The 21310-nt window shown below is 41.9% G+C and overlaps 1 protein-coding gene across 1 annotated transcript in view; it reads right to left on the reverse strand.

Annotated features, from left to right (window-relative positions):
- Nucleotides 1-21310, reverse strand: part of EPHA6 (EPH receptor A6) — a 983829-nt gene that overhangs the window by 181934 nt on the left and 780585 nt on the right. Inside the window, exon 11 of the mRNA XM_044284497.1 lies at nt 2468-2653. Coding sequence (XP_044140432.1) covers nt 2468-2653 — 186 coding nt within the window. The remainder of the gene's footprint in view (nt 1-2467; nt 2654-21310) is intronic.

The following is a 21310-nucleotide window of genomic DNA, read 5'->3' on the forward strand; positions in this document are numbered from 1 at the left end:
TCAGCTAGTTATTTAGCTTCTTCAAATATACCTTCCTTCTTTTGTTTTTAATTTGGTAATTCCTTGTTTTAGTTTCCTTTTTTCATTTATGTATCTGAAGAATGTCTTATCGCCTTTTTTCACTGACTGAGCTAATTTCTCTTCTGCCTGTGCTTTAGATGCTCTTATAACTTGTTTGGCCTCTCTCTGCCTAATCTTATAAATTTGCCTGTCATCCTTGTTTTTTTATACTTTTATAATTACTAAATGCTATCTTTTAGTTTTTAATGATTTGGGCCACTTCTGCTGAGTACCACAGTGGTCTCTTCCTTTTTTTGCTTTTACTGACAAGCCTAATGCAATTTTCTGTTGCCTTCAATAGTGCCACTTTTAAGTAGTACCATTTATCCTGGACTCCATTGAAACTGCTCCAATCTGATAGGGAGTCGTATACCACTAATGCAAATTTTAGAAAAGTAAGTTTTTCTAAAATCTAAAACTTTTGTTTTTGTGTGGTGTGACTCAGTCACTGTACTTATAGTAAACCACACTGACTGGTGATCACTAGATCCCAAGCTTTCCCCTACAGTAATATCAGATACCAAATTCCCATTTGTAATTACTAAATCTAAAATGGCCTCCTTCCGGGTTGGCTCCTCAACTACTTGCTGCAGAGATAATCCCAGTAGGGAATTGAGAATATCTGTACTCCTAGCAGAACTAGCTATTTTGGTTTTCCAGTTTACATCAGGAAGATTAAAGTCTCCCATAATGATAACTTCCCCCTTCAATGTCATTTTAGCTATTTACTCAACTAGTAGATGATCTAATTCTTTGACTTGGCTAGGTGGTTTATATATCACACCTACACGAGTTACCTTATGATTATCATGCTGCAAGGTAACCCAAACTGACTCTAAATTGGTCTCGCTAACTTGTATCAAATTAGATTTCATGCTATCTTTCACATACAGGGCCACCCCTCCCCCTTCTTGCCTTCTCTGTCTTTCCTGTATAGAGAGAAGCCTGGTATTGTTATATCCCAGTCATTACTCCCATTGAACCACGTCTCAGTAACAGCCACTAAATCTATATTCTCAGATGCCATTATAGCCTCAAGTTCATTAATTGTTCCTTATTCCCTAAACTGAGAGCATTTCTAGACAAGAATCTGAACTTGTCATTTCTTAACCTTTGTGCTACTGGCATCTTCTGGCATTGTTCCGGGGGGCAGTCGGACTGCTGGATTATCACTCTTTTGCCCCCCTTTCCTAGTTTAAATTATCCTTAGCAAATACTTGGAACTGTTCACTGAGGACATTCATTCCCTTGAGAGAAAGATGCAAACCATCTTTCTTGTACAGTTCTTTTCCATTACAACGAGAGCTAACATGAGACACAAAGCCAAACCCTTGGTTCAGACACCATTCACCAAGCCATACATTGAATTCCTTAATGCGCATCTTCCTGTCATGCTGAAGGTTTGCACAGGCAATACTGCAGTGAATGAAACAGTTGATGCAACCCCCCTTATATCATTTCCAAGTGTGTGAAAAGCTTCCTTCACTTTTTAAACCTCATTGCAAGCCAGATCATTTGTCCCAAGATGGACAATAACATCCACCTCCCTTTCCTGCTTTGCTTGCCTAACAATATTAGGGATCCGGCATCTATCCCTGCTAGCGGTAGCACCAGGGAGACATCTCACAACACCATTTTCCTCAAACTTCACACCTCTTGGCTGCAGTCTTGCATACTTTAGGCATGGGAGATGATTGTTTCTCACCAACTGTGCTTGAGCCATCCTCCATGTTGCTCTTGCACTATAAAAGTGTTGCAAATAAATTATGGAGAGCCACAGACTGTGGGACATGTCTTCTATCAATAACTCTCAGTCTACCAGAACCTGCAGTAACCCATCTTCCATTTCTAGGGGGCCTCTGTGGCAGTGGCATTGCAACGTTCTCAGCCTGAGTTTGTTTAATGGTTAATTTACAAATCGAAGATTTCAAAAATGCCATTTCCTGCTGCATTATGGAGAGCTGTCTACAGATCAGACAGCATCGAAACCTCTGAAGAATGGAACCTGAAATAAAAGCACAACAATTCCTGCACAGAACCAGGTCTGCCATTGTAAAGAGGGGAAAGATTATAAACAAACAAATCTTACTTGTTTAGATTGTATCCACCTCCAGATTACCTCCTGAGTATGTCCTGAATATCTCCAATGCACTTATAAAAATCAGCAGTGTTTTGAAACACAGTGTCTGAGTATCCACCAGAAACACAGCTAATGTTCTGCTGTTTTGAAACACATATATACTGTATGTAATGGTGGCTGAGAGGCCCACAGCACTTTGTATCTCTGTACACGGTTTCTTGGCTATGATAACTGTTTGTTGGTAATAGATTACCAATTTAACAAAGCCGCATCCTGAGAAGTGAAGTTTGATGCCAACAAACACAACAATAGGAAAGGAAAACTTACTTTTTGTAACGACTCCTTCGAGCCGGATGATATTTGGATGATCAAACTGTCCCATGATACTGGCTTCTCGCAGAAAATCTCGCCGCTGCCTGTCCATGTAACCTCCTTTTAAAGTTTTAATGGCCACAGGGATTTCTTTCTTTGCAGGCGTCTTCAATCTTCCGCTACAAACCTCTCCAAACTCCCCTAAAATGATAACTTAGCATTAATCCAGATACCACTCATATTGCGCTGCGTGTACAGCATACATCATCCAAAGCGAAGCTAAAAGCAGCAACAATCCAGAAAGACATCCTTAATAGAAATATCCAAACCTTCTGCCTGGTCCTAGGGCTCTTTCACCCGAGCAGAGGCCATGCGGGTAATACACTGCATGAAAGAGAGCCAAGCCCCATACCGGACAGCAGAGACACAAAGCATTAACATGATTGATAATGCTCTTTGCCTCTCTGTAATCTTTTTACTACAAAATCACAGTGAGATAAAGTTGTCACCGTGATTTTATAGAAAACAGGTCACAGAGAGGCAAAGAGCATTATCAATCATGTTAATGCTTCGTGTCTCTGCTGTCCGGAATGGGGCTTGGCTTTTTTTCATGCAACAGATTACCCGCACGGGATCCGCTCGTGTGAAAGAGCCCTTAGAGTAAAATTAACCTTCTAGAGTATTTATTTAGTGTTACAGCAGCTAATGATAGTTTCTGTTTTAAGATAACAAACACGGGAAAGCGTTCTTGTACCCTGCTATTAATGTAATTAGCTAGTGGGAAGATATTCACTTATATAAAACACAATACAAAATCCAGAGAATTGTCTGCAATCTACAGTGAAACTCTTTAGATTTTCAAACAGGGGGATAGCTACCATTGAAGCAAGGAAAGTGGCAGTTATGGGGTCGAGAAGGAGGACAAATAGATTTATTTCATGGCCCAGGGAGCGGTGAGTATAATGGCCCTAGTCCTAGCACTGGTATTTCTCACCGCTCTCTGGTCTTCTCCAGGCGCCTGGGCTTCACTAGGTACTCACAGTGTACAGCTTCAGGACGAGATGTGGTAGGCGTAGGAGTGCACTATGACCTAACGATGTGCGATGTCAGGACACAGTGTAGTGCGTGCCAAGACACAGTGCTGCATGAAGAGCGGAGGAGCCCGCAGGAGGAGAAGAGAGGTATTTTTTTTGGTCCGGTCTGAAGTCTGCATTAAGGAGACCAAGGTGGGAACCCCTTTCAAAAATTTGCTGTGAGGCCCAGTTAGTTCTAGTTACACCATTGATTGGCAAATGCAAATGTGTTAATGCAATAGTAAAGCCTTGATTGTGGATAAAATGAAAGGTTCATGTCGAATCTACAATTTAGAGGTAATAGGAAATGGCATAAATATGCCCTATAAAATCAGAATTCTAGAGCATCTTGTTAGAAGTCTGTGTTGTACCCTTACTCTCTTTTTCTCCCTAGAAATGTATGAAAATTATTGATTGCGTGTTATCGATCACCAGTTGTGTCCTACACGGTCTGGCATTAGGGTGTGTAGGGACACGCCTCATTGACAGGGGAAACAGTAACGCACAGTTATTTGTACATTTTTAGGAAAAATAATGGAAGGCACAAGTGGGGGAGATTTAATAAGCTACATGCACCAGAATTCAGAGTGCACACATACATTGCAGAATTTTACACACAAAATCTGCAGGTGAGGATAAGGTTGCGGTTTTTGCTACGGATTATGCTGTAGCCAATTTTTCCACACTGGAATAGGATGGGTATTTCTTTGTGAATGATGTGGCGGGTTTCTGGGCAGATTCCATCTCCATTGAAATAAATGGAAACATTCAGTTACAGGAAATCGTCAACAAATCATTATTTGCATTCTGTTTGGCTGAAGAATTAATATTCTGCAGCTGAACAGAACACAGTTATTGACACTTTTCACCTCCACAGGCTAAAATAGGGGATTTTTTTATGTTGCGGAAAATTATGAAATGTGTGAGGGCCCCCTTATTATGTGTTTGAGGGCCCCTGCAAACACAAATTTTAACTGGTGTTTGTTTTTTGTTCCAAATAAAGGCCATAGGATCCAATTGTGTCTTTTTCCATTATGCATGTGTTTTCATGGCTTTTTTAAAGAACAGAATATAATAATCTGTAAATCTCACAGACTCAAAATAAAGCATAGAACACATCAGATATTGACAGTGGGAAACGCTACCATTTCGTGAAAGAAAAAACTCATTTAGAACTTTATGGCAGCAAAACATTTAAAAAAAAGGTGGGACAAGGCAACACAAGGCTGGAGAAATAAGTGGTACTAATAAAAAACATCTGGAGGAGCAATTTGCAACTAAGTCACTTGGCATAAAAAGAGCATGTTAGAGTAGCAGAGTGTCTCAGAAAGAAAGATGGGCAAAGGTTCACCAAACTGCGAAAAACTGCATCTAAAAATTGGGGCACAATTCCAGAAAAATGTTCCTCAACGTAAAATTGCGAAGACTTTGAATATCCCACCATCTACAGTACATAATATTATTAAAAGATTAAATCAAAGATGAATCAAAACTTGAAATTCATTTAGGAAACTATGGATGTCGTGGTTGAGGACTCAAGAGAAGAGGAACCATCCAGCTTATCAGTGCACAGTTCAAAAACCTGTGTTTTTAAACAAATGAAAGTGTACTGTGTTTAATTTTTCACACAGATTTTCAGCTAACATCTGGAGCAGGTGTCTTTACCACAGAAATGCTATGAAAACTTCAGAAGTGCACACCAACACCACCCAAAAACGTACGTGTGAATCCACCCTTTGTGCCTCACTTGACAAGGGGCAGAGAATTCAGTAATATTTCCATCCTAAAGGCAGAAGTGAACTGTAAGGCCTCTTTCACACGGGCGTCATGTTTTTGGCCCAGATAAGATACGGGTGCGTCACGGGAAAATGTGACGATTTTAATGCGTTTTGCACACACGTGAGAAAAATCAGCATGTTTGGGTTTGGGTTAGGTGTTGTGTAGATTGTATTATTTTCCCTTATAACATGGTTATAAGGGAAAATAATAGCATTCTTAAAACAGAATGCATAGTACAATAGGACTGGAGGGGTTAAAAAAATTCAAAATAATTTAACTCACCTTAATCCACTGGATGGACCATGTGATAAGCGCAGTGACATTACCACAGGTCCTTTTCCTCACAGATGAAGACAGAAGAGAAGCCGGGCTGCACGATCAAGTGGATTAAGGTGAGTTAATTTTTATTTATTTTTTTAACCCCTCCAGCCCTATTGTACTATGAATTCTGTTTTAAGAATGCTATTATTTTCCCTTATAACCATGTTATAAGGGAAAATAATAATGATCTAGTCCCCATCCCGATCGTCTCCTAGCAACCGTGTGTGAAAATCGCACCGCATCCTCACTTGCTTGCGGATGCTTGCGATTTTCACACAGCTCCATTCCCTTCTATGGGGCCTGCATTGCGTGAGAAAAACGCACAAAACAGAGCTTGCTGCAATTTTCACGCAACGCACAAGTGAAAATTGGTCCGGATTTAGTGCGGGTGCAATGAGTTCACCTCACGCATTGCACCTGCGCGGAAAACTCGCCCGTGTGAAAGGGGCCTAAAGTGCAAGTCATGGGCATTTAGGTTTAGTTCTTGAACTCAGGAAATACAAAGTAGAAAAAAAAATAGTATATACAATATATATACAGTATATATACATACTGTACACTGTATATAATATTTTTTTTTCTACTTCATATTACCTGCTGAGTAATATCCTGCTGGGATTTAGAAATTATTTTTTCAGAGCTTTTCGCAAAATTATGACATGCTAAAAATTTCAGCAATTTCATAACATTTTCAAAAGGCAGAATAATCTTCTGGACAGAAATTTACCCAGGAATGTTTGTGCCATACAGCATGTAATATTTCATAATAACAAACACATTTCCCTGGCACCAGTAATTCCAGTGTGATTTCCCTTCAGATCCACATTACTAGGTTTCAGTTAATGTTTCCCCGCATGCTCATCCCATTTCCACAGAAGACCAGCCTTTTCTTGAACATTAAAGTCATATCTGAAATAATATCATAGCTGAGGACTAATAACTGTAGCGACCCCGTGCTTATGGAGAAAATTGTTAAGCTTTTTTAACCACTTCTTGATCTCCCATTGACTATAAAAGTCTTTGGGCGGTCAGTTTATCACTGGGGGGTGTATTTTCACTGTGACTGCTGCTACTATGTCTGCCCAAGTTACAGGAGAAAAATATGAAGTTAAATGTCTCCCAGAAGTCTTATATGACCTTGTAGGGGACACAAAGTGTAAAAAAAAAAAATTCCCCCAAACACATTATTTAGAAAATGTTAAAAATAGAACAAAATACATAAAATAGATATATTTGGTATCACCGTGTCCGCAATGACTATATATAATATAATAATAATATCATATGATTTACCCCATCAGGTGAACACCGTAAAAAAAAAAAAAACATTACTCCAAAAGAGATTTTTTAGTTAGCTGACCTCCCAAAAAACATAATTTTAATCAATCACCTTATTCTGCAAAAAATGAGCCGCCACACAATGTGGCTCTAAGAAAATTGCAACACAAAAATATGATTTATTTTCTAAAAATGCTCTTATTGTGTAAAACTTTAAAAAAATAGACATACCGTATTTGGTATCGCCGCGTCCGTAACAATTGGCTATAGAAAAATATTCCATGATCTACCCCATCAAGTGAACAGTGTAAAAAAAATAAAAAATTATCTAAAAGAAATATAATACCAATCAATAATGTCACCTCGTCTCGCAAGAAACAAGCCCTCACACAAGACTATAGCCAGAAAAATGAAAAAAATAAATAAATAATACAATAAAAAATAGAATAAAAATTCTATATATATTAGTTGAAGGACCCGGCTTTGCAAGGGTATATTTCATCTATTTAATTTAATGTTTGTGTGTGTCGTTAAAAGATATCGACAGTATCCACTATAACAGTGACATCTACAGTGCCCCGTCCCCTTAACAGTCACCTCCGCAGCCTTAACACTGACACCCCCACAGTGCCATGTCTCCTTAAAAGCCCAGCCCCTTAACTTTGACCTTCACAGCAGCCTGCCCCTTTAACAGTGAGTTTCACAGCACCCCACTCGCTTGACAGTGACCTCCACAGGGGTCCGCCCCTCAACAGTGACCTCTACAGCATCCACCCCTTAACACTGAACATAGGTTACAGTCCCTTTAACTGTGACCTCCACCATTTCTGGCCCCCTTAACAGAGACCCCCACAATGACTGCCCCTTTAACAGTGACTGCCCCTTTAACAGTACCCCGCTCCCTTAACAGTGACCTCACAGTACCCCGCTCCCTTAACAGTGACCTCACAGTACCCCGCTGCCTTAACAATGACCGGACAGTACTCCACTGCCCCTTTAATAGTGGCCTCCACAGTCCCCTCCTCCCTTAACAGTGACCTCCAAAGTGCCTGTCCTTTTAACATTGACCTCTACAGCGGCCTGCCCCCTTAACCGTAACATCCACAGCGCCCTCCCCTTTAACAATGACCTCCACAGCGGCCGCCCCTTTATTAGTGACCTTCACAGTACCCCGTCTCCTTAACAGTGATTTACACAATAACCTTCCCCCTTAACAGTGGCCTCTACAGCAATCTGCCCCTTAACACTGACCTCCATAACGGATTGTCCCCTTAAATGTGACTTCAACAGCAGTCTTCCCCTAGGGTGGTCAGAGGTCAGTTTTAGGCAGGGCACTCTGGCTTTCAGTCTCCCTGTCCTCCGTTCGGCGCGGGGCCTGGATGGACACAGGGATGTCCTTTTGAACATCTTACTTTTAGACAGCAGCACTGTGCTGTCTGAGTGTGAGCTGCAGGGAGAAAATCGCCATCCCTCCCACCCCTGCAGCTGACAGAAGTTGATTTTTACATTCATTTTTTTCAATCCCCATCGGCTGTGAAGTGGGAGGGGGCGTGGCCACACCCTTGGGGGTGTGGCTTAACAGGATCTAGCGGCAGGGTTTTTAAGTCCATCTTTTGAGGATGGCTTGAATGGCCACCCTACCTGCCCCCTAAACTGTGACCTCCACAGCAATCCGCTCCCTTAGCAGTGTCATCCACAGCACCCTGCCCCTTTTAAGGAAATCTGTCACCAGGATAATCGCTGTTGAAGTAATTGCCTAATAGCACTTAGTACCTTATTTCCAGATGTGACATTTGTACCAGCAATAGATGTTTTCTATCTTCTGAAAATCCAGTTTATTTGGAATGAAAATGAGTCAGTAAGATGCCCAGAGGGACGTCACTCTTGCAGGAAGGAGCCTAAGCACGCCTTCTGCTAGTGCCCAAGCCCGCCCTCATGCTGGGGCCAGGGAAAAGGGGGGCAGAGTTATGGCTTGAATGTGATGTAGGAGGGGTGGTTGGACACATTGTGGCAGGGGGCGTGCCTGGGCTCCTACCTGCAAGAATGACGCCCCTCTGGGCACCTTACTGGCTCATTTGAATACCAAATAAACTGGATTTTCAGAGGATAAAAAACATTTATTGCTGGAACAAAGGCACATCTGGAAATAAGGTACTAAGTGCTATTAGGCTATGGCTTTACTTCAATAGCGATTATCCTGGTGACAGATTTCCTTTAATGGGGTTGGCCACTATACAAGTACTTTCCACTATATAGTGGGAGGTAGGGTAAAAAAGAGTTTCCTAATATACTGTATAAAAAAATTCAAATGATAATGTTTTTATAATGAGCCCCGTCCCCTCAGCCCCGCTCTGCGTGCAGCCAGTTCGTCCATGGCTGCACGCGACATTGAGGAGCTTTAGAGAAATCTTGTCCGTGGCTTTATTCTAACTGCACATGCGCTGCTTTTCCTAATAAGAGCAGCGCATGCCCAGTCTGCCCCTGCCACTGGCGTGCTCCCTGCCCCGACTCTGTCTCTACAACCGGCTTATTATTCCTGTCAGAGTTCGGAGCGGGAAGAAAAGTAAGAGCGCACTGACCTACAGCAGTGAAGAAAAATGGCTGGGTTGTTATGGAAACCTGGTGTAAAACTGTGTGTATGTGGAGACTAAGGGCCTGCAAGCTTCTATTGGCTGATAAGGGTCATGTGACCAGGACTCTATTGGCTAATGCACGGTACATGCTAGAGAGCTGAGACCTGGTCTAAAACCTTCCCGGACACCTGATGTACCTGTGTGCCAAATTTCTTGATTGTAATTGAGACGGTGCGGATTCCTTTAGTGGACATACACACACTGAGCTTTATATATTAGATATAAGAGTCATCTAATGGCACAAGAGAAAGGTCAGAGGTGCCCCGTGAAAAATAATACAATGTAGGTTGGCTCAGAAATAAATTAGTTCTTTGCAGCCCATTCCTAAGAGTGAAAAATTGGTCTGGTAAGTTGTAGTTAATATGACAGCATGGAAATATGAGGCCTAATTCACATAATAATAATACATAAGTCACAAAAAGTTAATTTACAAAATTAAATTTCTTCGCCACCATTACCTACCATTTACGTTTCCTTTTTATAGTCATGATGGATGCTTATTTTTATAGGTCCTGCTTCGCCATGTCCATTCATTCTGCAGTAAGGACGCTTAGGATACAGTATTTTAGCATTATATTTTGCTTTCTACTTACTCAAACAGATCAGATGCTTTATAGTTGTAGATAGTGTTCTGTGCGTGCATTGAGTTTACCTAAATTATCGCTGTGGATTATCATTACTGCGGAAAATGGTCTGCGGTAAACATTTTTTATGTTAGCCAGGCACATTCTAATAATACGAGAGACTTCATCAGGGTCTCGTGATGTAATGATGTAATAAGCTGACATCTCTCGAAATGTGCTACAGTGTGTGAGGGAGTTGCGCCCATTAACACCGTGCACAGCAGAAAACGGTATGAGTTAGATAATCAGTGTTTGATGTGGATGGGGCATTGTGAATAAAAATTAAGTAATGCTCATAAAATTATCCAGTGTCTAAAATACGTTTTGCTTTAATAGATCCTGAGATGAGCTAGCACATTAGCGTAGCCACTTCACCGCGGTGGTGATGCTGCTCTAGTTATTAGAACATATTAATTCCAGTCGGAAGTCTTGCACATCGCTGTGGTATCGAGCTGCAAGACATTAGTAGATGCTGATGTCTAACAGAAACACAGCAGTGGAGAAATGAGCTAATTTGCAATGGCCAACCTAACCAGATGGAGCCCCCTAATAGCAAATGCTCAAGTATCTCTACTAGACATGAGCAAATCGATTTGTCTCGTTCTGAACCTGCAAAGGGGTGTCCACGAGACATAAAATGCCCCCCATGCTACTTGAGTGACAGGGATGGACATCTTGCCCGGCGCTGACTATCTTGCACCTATACTGCTGCTCCGAGTAGTGGTGCAAGTGCAGAGATTCTGCTTCTCCTAATGGAGGAGTGACTGTTCATGTGCCACTACCTGAAACTGTAACAGCGCATATTACAACCTAAGGTACATATATACATTTTTAATATTTATTTCAATATGTGCATTAATTAGAATTAACATATTACACATATGAGATAACAGAGATAAAGATCTGTGTAGAAAGAGTTACAGCTACACAGAAACACATGGTGTTATAATGTAGGTCTACCTGAAGTAACACTTCATATAAACGCTACATGAAAGTTGAGCAGTTTTGTAAGCACAATGCATTAGTTGCTATAGTTCAGAGTATTCACAATTCTGCTGGTTGCTACTAGAACTATGTTTCAACACAAAAACTTAACTATTTTTCTAATCTCTGACCTTTGTGCAGTATTGCAGTCTATTAGGCCGAATGCACACAGCCGGGTTCCGCGGCCGAGAGCGGTCCGTGGTATGCCGGGCTGGATTACTGTTCAGAGCAGGAGAGCACGGCGTCGTGGGTTGCTATGACGCCGCGGGCTTCATGACGCCGCTGCACTACAGTAATACACTCGTATAGTGACGCCGTGCGCTCCTGCTCTGAATAGTAATCCAGCCCGGCATACCACGGAACGCTCTTGGCCGCGGAACCCGGCCGTGTGCATTCAGCCTTAGTGTTAGTATTTTCTTTTGTTTTTTGTTTTTTTTTCAATATTGTACAGCACCTTCACAGAATACAGTACATATCACTGTTGAAAACTGTGTGCAGACAAACAGTAAGCACGGAGGCTGGAACATTTGTACTCAGAAGTTTGCTGTTGGATGGTTGGCGAGGCAAGAGAGCAGGTGTAAGGAGCCAGTGGATGATGGTGGTAATCAATGACCAGGCCTATTTAGGAGACAGTCCTATCAGTGATTGACAACTCTCTGTTGCAGTGGCTGGGTTTAGAGTGGCCCCAACGCTACACTGGGTCCCCCGGACACCGCCGATATGTCACCACGTGTTGCTGCTCTCTGGAAGGGATGGTAAGGCATTGTGCACCCCAATGGGAAATAAGTCCAGAGAGTCAGGGTCTGCAGTAATCCAGGGTGCTTATTTACTGGGGGCTGTCTTTTTCAGTCTCCTACCTGGCAGAAGAAGGGTTCGATGCTGAGGAAAGGCCTAAGCTAGCTGTCCCTCTCTCTCTCAGAAGGCTGGTACCCTGGTCAAAGGCCCATGGTCTGTACAGTAGCTCAGTAGTTTGGGTTGCTCCTTTGTCACAGGGCTGGTGACCTATGGTCTGTGGCTCAGTGTCTTCCTCTGGTCACTCATGCAGGCTGGCATGAGTTTTTCGCTCCAAGCACTGGTCCCTAACTGGAGAACATGAGGGGCTCTGACTGCTCTCTTTAAATACATTTTTAGGTAGACTAGAACCTTCTAGTGGGAGGGGCGGAATGGAGAAGCTCAGCACAAACAGATACATTGTAACAATTTCCATCTTTCATAGATGTACATTAGAGCTTCAATGATACTCAATGGTAATGACACAGCAGTTTTTTCAGACAAAAACAAGTTTCCAGACATAATAACATAGCTAAACCAGACAGTCACAAGGTCAGTCTGTATTGGTTTGGTTGTAAACAGCGTCTGTTTATTTTTCCCTCCATAACATGCTAAACTCTATGGCAGCTGTGGAAAATTACCAGCTTCTTATTCAAAGTCCTAACAGTCTCCCGGTATTTATTAACCCTTTCCACAGAGCCTTGCAAATACAGTGATAATAAACAGGATACATTCACAACATATGAAATGCAGTTACACAGTATTAAACAGTGCAAGTTAACCTTTCCAAGTGAAATAAAGTAAGAAGTTTATAACTTTGCATAGTGGAAATAGGCAAATATCCAAATGTCAAAGTACCCCCTGCTCCAGGGCACTATTCTGTGTATACATGGTCATAGAGGGAAGGCTTTGTACTGACCCAGAGAATGAAGGGCACAGGTCAATTTTACCACATAGAAAACACTGTAAAAATGAAACATAAAACTGTTGCAGAATTAAATTTTTTAATTCCATCCCATTTGGAATCTTTTTATACAACTTCCCACTACATCATATGCAATACTAAATGGTGCCATTAGAAAAAGTGCAACTTGTCCTTCCAAAAACTCATATAGCTATGTGAAAAAAATGGGAAAAGAAAAAAGTTATGGCTCCAGGAAGGCAGGGATTAAGAAACAAAAACAAAAGATTGGAAAATGGTATGATCATGTGTGCAGAGTATTGTAGGACAGGCAATATCCCGTGGGGTTTCTGGGAAAACTGTTGCATACCAGGAATCCAGCTCTTTCTGGGTAACTACCCTCTAACAGAGCTTAGCAAATAAACTTTCTGCATTCCACTTTGCACCTCACAGAGTGCAACCCAACACTGGTTTGTATCTACCGATCATAGACATTTAAGGGGAAATCTGTTCGGCTTCTACGACATACAAAAGTGGCATACAAAAGTGGCAAATTGTGACGCAGGTGCAGATTTGTGAAAAAAAATTATGACTTTTTAGCTTTTTCGGACACTTTTCCAAAATGTGGAGTAAATTTCAGTTATGGTGCACAGGCAGCCCGACATGTGCCACAATTATTAAGAGGCGTGCCTCTCTTAGTAATGGTGACGCATCTTACACCAGTGCAGGACAAATTAAGGACACCGTACATGATGCCCGGTCTCACTAAATCACCCCTGTAGTTTTGATCTGAGGACAAAATTTCTTTCTATTGTATCTGAGGGCCTTCAATTAATGTCCTTTCCTGACAATTATACGGCTCCATTATCCAAGTACTTACATTAGAGTTATTAGACTATGGACATAATTAGCAGTTTTATACCGCTAACATTTTCAGTGTTACCCAGTGAAAGTTTCACAATGTTGAATTAGGTTATTTTGCCTTATTTCATGGCCCACTGACTATTTTACAGCATTAATTATGATAATGTGAATAAATGACTGGATTGAACTGATGAAATGAGAATAGGATTAGAAATACCACGGACTCAAATTCTGAGGTTAAAGTAGCCTCTGACTGATTAATAAGCTAATGTAGACATGTACTCAAAATTACCCTGCCACATTACTGACAATAGAGAGAAGTTGTGACATGTAATAAATCTAAGCTCCGTGCTTCAGTAACTCATGTATTAAATACCTCTAGATACCATGTACATATTATACAGGAAGGTGCAAGACTTACTCACAGTAAAGAACAACTTGGAACACTGTGTGCTTTATCCCTGTACTGTGACATCACTGTGTGCTTTATCCCTGTACTGTGACATCACTGTGTGCTTTATCCCTGTACTGTGACATCACTGTGTGCTTTATCCCTGTACTGTGACATCACTGTGTGCTTTATCCCTGTACTGTGACATCACTGTGTGCTTTATCCCTGTACTGTGACATCACTGTGTGCTTTATCCCTGTACTGTGACATCACTGTGTGCTTTATCCGTGTACTGTGACATCTCTGTAGGTTAACCCTGTACTGTGACATCTCTGTAGGTTAACCCTGTACTGTGACATCTCTATAGGTTAACCCTGTACTGTGACATCACTGTGTGTTAACCCTGTACTGTGACATCACTGTGTGCTAAAACTGTACTGTGACATCACTGTGTTAACCCTGTACTGTGACAACACTGTGTTCACCCTGTAATGTGATATCACTGTGTGTTAATCCTGTACTGTGACATCACTGTAGGTTAACCCTGTGCTGTGACATCACTGTGTTAACCATGTACTGTGACATCACTGTGTGTAAACCTGCACTGTGACATCACTGTGTTAACCCGATACTGTGACATCATTGTGTGTTAAATCTGTACTGTGATATCACTGTAGATTAACCCTGTACTGTAACATCTCTATAGGTCACTGTGTGTTAAACCTATACTGTGACATCACTATGTAATAACCCTGTACTATGACATCATTGTGTGTTAAACCTGTACTGTGACATTATTGTGTTAACCCCGTACTGTGACATTATTGTGTTAACCCCGTACTGTGACATCACTGTGTGTTAAACCTGTACTGTTGGAACTGCTGTGTGTTCTCCTCGTCTCCCCTCCTCGGTTGCCCAAGGAACTACGTACTCTGCGTTGTCAGCTGACCTCCATGCATGCATGTAAAAGGGAGGACCTGTTGCATCCTAAGAACAGGGCATCGGATGATGTCCAAGTGCGTAACATAGGGACCTATGATAGAGCACATAGAGAGGTTCAGGCGCTTCTGAAAGAACACTGGGACATTTTGAGATCTGACCCAGATGTGGGTGACCTAGTGGGCGAATACCCCCTGGTGACATATCGCCGTGGAGTGAATTTGAGGGACAAATTTCACGCTCCTGCTCATTTTGGTACAGCACAGGTTGCAAATGACAATTCTTTTATCGTCCGCACTTCCTCAAAAAAGCGCCATACTGCGGAACACCTACTTCTTGGCAAGGGAGATTGCCGCAAGGGGGTGCTCCAGTGAACAGTTGCGGGCCTGTTTGGTGTGACCTGCGTTCTCCCTTTTGCCACCCCACTGTATCTTCCAGCCTGTTGTGGTGCCTCCCCCTCTGTACTGCTGTCCTTGCTCGGCTTGCCACCTTCCCAGGTTGGGTCAGTGATTTCATCGTCTCCCACCTCCTCTTCCACTTCCTCACTCTTGTCATCCTCCTGACTTGTTAACCTAACAACAACCTTACTTACTGACATCTGTGTCTCATCCACATCATCAACCTCTTGAGACACTAATTGCCATTGACTTATTGGCAACTGTGTCTCACCATCATCATCCACCTCGTGAAACGCTAATTGCCGTTCCCCACTGTTATCTTCTTGTGACTGTGGATGCTCAAGAGTTTGGGCAGCAGTGCACATGATCTCCTCATGTCCCTCTTCAAGTGTGCTTGGCGAGAGGCCCAAATCAAGGAATGGCGCTGAAAATAGATCCTTGGAATATCCGAGTGTGGGATCACTTCTTTGCCAAGACTCTTCATGGTGGGAGGAAAGAGGATCAGGGTGAGGATTCTGTTGACTAGACTCTTGGCTACTGAGACTGGACTTTGTGGAAGACAGGGTGGTGCTTAACCGACTGGAAGCATTATCTGCTGCAATCGAACCGACAACCTGGTCACACTGTTGTGTTTTCGAGAGTGGTGTCCTGCACCACCCTGCAAACTGGGACAGGAAGCTAGGTATCGTGGATGACTGTGCTTCGTGTGCTCTGGCAGCAGGCACAGTTTCACCGCACCCAGGGCCACGGCCTCTGCGTGCACGTGCGTGCATCAGCAGCATGACCATCCCTTACTGCTCGCCTTAAGCATATTAAATGGTATATATGCTTGCAAGTATGTTACACAGAGTAGCGCAGGTTTTGTTAATGTGTGCACAAATAAATTAGACTGAACGTCACAGATATTTAGGATGCGCAAACGTTATACAGGAGATGTAGCGCAGGTGATGTCGCTGCCACCAGCAGCGAAAAAATTTGACTGAATGTCACTGAAATTTAAGATGTGCAAACGTTATATACAGGAGATGTACATAAAAAGTTCACTGGATGTCACAGATATTTTTAGTATGCGCACACTTTACACAGGAGATGTAGCGCAGATAATGTCGCTGTCTGCAGCGGCCAAACAATTGCAAGCTATTAACGCAGGGTGCGCTAAAAATATACATTGCTGCCAGACACAACAATAGTCCTTAACCCCTTAGTGACCAAGCCTGTTTGGGCCTTTATGACCAAGCGTTTTTCTTCCTTTTTTCATGGTCTCGTTCCAAGAGCTATAACTTTTTTATTTTTTCGTCTATATAGCTTTATGAGGGCTTGTTTTTTACGGGACAAGTTGTAGTTTTTAATGGCACCATTTTGGGGTACACATAACTTTTTGATTAACTTTTATTAACTCTTTCTGGGAGGGAGATGGGGGAAATAGCAATACTGCCACTGCGTTTTTACGTTATAAATTTTACGGCGTTCATTTTTCGGTACAAATAACATAATATCTTTATTCTCTGGGTCAGTACGATTACAGTGATACTAAATACTTATAATTTTTTTTACGTTTTACAACTTTTTTTTCCAATAAAACCCCTTTTATTAACCAAAAAAATGATTTTGCATTGCCACTTCACAAGACCCATAACTTTTTTTTTTCTTTTTCTATGGAGTTGTGTGAGGGCTTGATTTTTGAGGGACAACTTGTATTTTTCATTGGTATCATTTTGGAGTAAATGGCGCTTTTTGATCGCTTGTTATTACGTTTTTTCGGTGGAAACTAAGAATAAATTAGAAATTCTGTCTTTTTTTTATTTTTATTTTTTACGGCGTTCACTATAGGGGATAATTTATGTAATATTTATGTAGTCCGGGTCATTACGGACGCGGCAATACCAAACATATGGGGGATATTTACTTTTTGCCATTTTTTTCATTGAAAAGCGTATTTTTAATGGAAAAAAAAGCATATTTTTTTATTTTATGGAAATTTTTTCATTTAATAATGTATATTTTTTTCTATTTTTTTACTACTTAAAAGTCCCACAAGGGGACTATAATATACAGTATTTTGATTGCTTTTAAAATGTAATGCATTATCTCTATAAAGCATTACATTTCAATAGCAATGCTATTCAAACATTGACCAGCAGGCTGCGCCAGAGAGGCACAGCCTGCTGGAGAGAACTAAAGACAGGCTCGGGGCCCTGATCGGAAGTGAGGTAAGCTTCCGAACACATCAGCACCCCGCGATCGCATTTTCGGGGTGCTGATGGGAGACAGAGGGAGTCCGCTCCCTCTGTCACCACTTTACATGCAGCGGGCGCCGTTGCGCCCGGCATGTAAAGGGTTAAACAGCCCGGATCGGCACTTCTGCCGGTCCGGGCTGTTAGAGCAGGGTCCTGGCTCTCATGTGAGAGCCGGGTCCGTGCTCCCCGCTGCACGGGGGATCCGTGCAGCGCTTAGACCGGGCCGCCGTAAAAACGCGGCAGCCAGGCCTAAGGCCCCTTAGTGACCGCCGTAAAAACACGTATGGGTGGTCACTAAGGGGTTAAAAGGACTTTTGGGTCTCTAACACCAGCCCTGCCTAACCAAAAAATAAAATTAAAATTCCCTACACTATCTGTCCCTTCTACAGCACAGCTCTCCCTGACTAAGACTGGCTGAACCACGTGTCATCGGGTGCTTTATAGGACCCGATGACGTGTTCTGGCAAGCCAATCACTGTAATGCCAATAACCAACATGGCTACAGCATTACAGTGAGTGGCAGAACTTACCTGCAAGTTTATAGGCTGCGTAGCAGCCAAGAAACGTGTGAGGAGGAGACTCAAGCATGGCGCTTGAGCACACACGGCATTCGGCCGAACACCGCGATATTCCGAGCATTGTGATGCTCGAACCGAGCTGGTGTTCGGCCGAGCATGCTCGATCATCACTAGTGATCGTCACTCCTACAAGCCCATACAGTTTAAAACTACCGCACTCGCAGGCTAGCATCCTGTGATCCAGCGCCACACACCTCAGCCACAAGATACAGGTAAATACGTCTTAGGATACAAATTTACTGCTTATGTAAATTGTTGATATGTCCATTTATTTCTCCAGTTGACTCGGCTCTTCTACAAACCCTCTATTTAACACTCCTCATATATTATCCATCCTCCATTTTCCATCTCTAAACATTAGGGGATCTCACACTCCCTTTTACCCTCACTACTCTGGGCATCTTTCATTACTGCCTGACTACTATGCTTTAATTTTAGATAAAAATTACCCCTAAGTGTTCATTTCTATATTTTCTTCACCATCCTTTGATCATGTTCATTTAGTTACTAATGGGATATACTGTATATTTACACCACAGATTATAAGACCGCTGAAGAAGGTCCATCTGGACTGAAACGTCCGGTCAGCAGTGGCTACTACATTGATTACACAATGTAACTGGGTCATGTATCAGATATGATGATGTCAGATTAATAAATGATATAAATTGCAAACGAAGAACCTGTGTGCCGTAATCTTCACTTCTCCCTGTACTGTAACATCGCTGTGTTTTAAACCTGTACTGTGACATCACTGTGTGCTAACCCTGTACTGTGACATCACTATGTTAACCCTGTACTGTGACATCACTGTAGGTTAACCCTGTACTGTGACATCACTGTAGGTTAACCCTGTACTGTGACATTACTGTAGGTTAACCCTGTACTGTGACATCACTGTAGGTTAACCCTGTACTGTGACATCACTGTAGGTTAACCCTGTACTGTGACATCACTGTAGGTTAACCCTGCATTGTGACATCACTGTGTTAACCCTGTACTGTGACATCACTGTAGGTTAAACCTGTACTGTGACATCACTGTCACAAGCCAACACACTGGTGTGAAGGACAGTCTCAAATAATGGCAAAAATTATCTTTTTTACCGACACCTTGAAGACGGCATCCCCTGCTGGGCCCCACAATCTGAGTCAGGTTAAAGAGGGGTTAGGCAGAAACCAGGCAACACTAGATGTGTGGCCGTTCCAATTATTTCAGAAGTTAGGCAGTGCTGGTGAAATAAATTTGAATTTGTGGTTGTTTTATATATGGTAGATATAGATGACTGTAACTGTTGTAGCAAGGCGCAAAGGTCAGTCATTGACGGAAGGTATGTGTCACCGAGACTCCTGGCCTCGGTGAGGTAAGAGCCGGTAATTTCATGTGTCAGCAGCAGCTAGTGCTGGCTGACATGGTTTTGCTATTTAGTATGGCTGTAAAGCCGATCTGGGCCTGCTCTTACTGGGAGCAGCCAAAGTGCAGGGTGGGTGGCTTCTCCCCACGTTCCATGCCGGGTCTTGGTTTGGGCTATAAAACACAGGCAGCACTGTCAGGTGATGAGAATTTACTCCTCTATGACAGTGAAGCTCTGTCAGTCTCTGTGTTGGGACCTGGGAGTTTGGGCCTGGGTAAAGGCCTGCTACCTTGCTGGCGTGAGAGCAGGCGGTTTCTGCTATGTCCAAGGACTTCTGCATTGCTGCATGGTGTGAACAAACACCAGAGTCAAGGTGACTGTTTTTCTTGAAACTGACTTTTTGTTTTGCTTATCCTTATGTGTGATTAAACACCGAATCTGTTTAAGTTAAAGACGTTGTCGTTGCCTCTATACTGCCACGGCAAGCCTGTCTACCAGAGCAAATCCCTACACTGTGTTTTTTATTTATTTTTAGTGTCCATTACTCAGAAGCCTGGACAGGTGTTTTAAAATATAGAAGTGGGAAAAAGAGGAGACATTTCGACAATTACAATTTGTCTTTTAGGCACCTGTAATTGTATTTTAGACAATGGACGTTCTCTTTTATCTTTTCATGGTATGTTTTATCTGGTATTATCTCCAGTCTTATTTTTAAGTTTAATATAATGGCTCCAAATCAACAGGTTGAAAGCTGTCACCATGAAAAACAGAGAAGCTTGACTTCATTAAGGTTTTGGACTTATCCCAATTTATAAATACAATAACATTACTTCATGGCTCATAAACATTTTTTGAGCTGCTAAGCGATCAACATTATTTACTTAGTAAAAAAAAATGGAGTAAGTCGTACAATCATTGATGTTCACCCATTTTTCATAGGTTATCATTGTTTAGCGTAGTAAATAATTTCCTCAATCAAAATTGAGCGTTTGATGATGTTTTATTAGAAAAAGTCAAACACATCCTAGAAAGACTTCTCAGATATTTCCAGTTTCTTAATTGGGTTTCAATTTTAATGTGCCACTGTAGTGCATGGTAGTCACCCTCTCCTTGTCGCTCTATTCCGGCAGTATGTTCAGCGATCTTCTGTTTCCAATTTTACTTCCAACCGGGACACAAATAGGGTCACGTGCCAGTGACTGCTTAAGAACGGGAAAATAACGGGGATGCGAACTCTCCCTAACGGCTGCTAATGTATCTAAACTATAAGCATATATCAAGTAGAATAATTATGATTCATTATGATTTTCCAATGTTTCCGAAAAAAAATAATGTTGGCTCTCCATGGTTTTTGGATAAGTTGTCCAAAAAAAAAAAAGAAAAAGTCCAGTTGTCTGAAACTGGAGCAACCATCTGATGGCCAGGGCACTTTGTCACAACCGTCATATGGTAATTCAATAAAGTAGGTAGACACACAGGTTCTAATGAGTGTATATTATTGCCACCCGTTATGTTACAGATTCCAAATAACACAAGTCATGCCAGGTTTACAGCTGCAAAGGCCTCGGTGGGGTGTTTGTGCATACCTAGTGGAATTGGCCATAAACATGTAGACTCTTCTAGGCTCTTCCAGGAAATGTTCCTTTTTATTTATTTGTTTACTTTCTTTTTAATTAAAATTTACCAATCAAGGGGTTATTTACACTAAATACCTCCCCTGAGTAAAACGGTAAT

Source organism: Bufo gargarizans, chromosome 3 (assembly GCF_014858855.1).
Source record: "Bufo gargarizans isolate SCDJY-AF-19 chromosome 3, ASM1485885v1, whole genome shotgun sequence".
Lineage (NCBI taxonomy): Eukaryota > Metazoa > Chordata > Amphibia > Anura > Bufonidae > Bufo > Bufo gargarizans.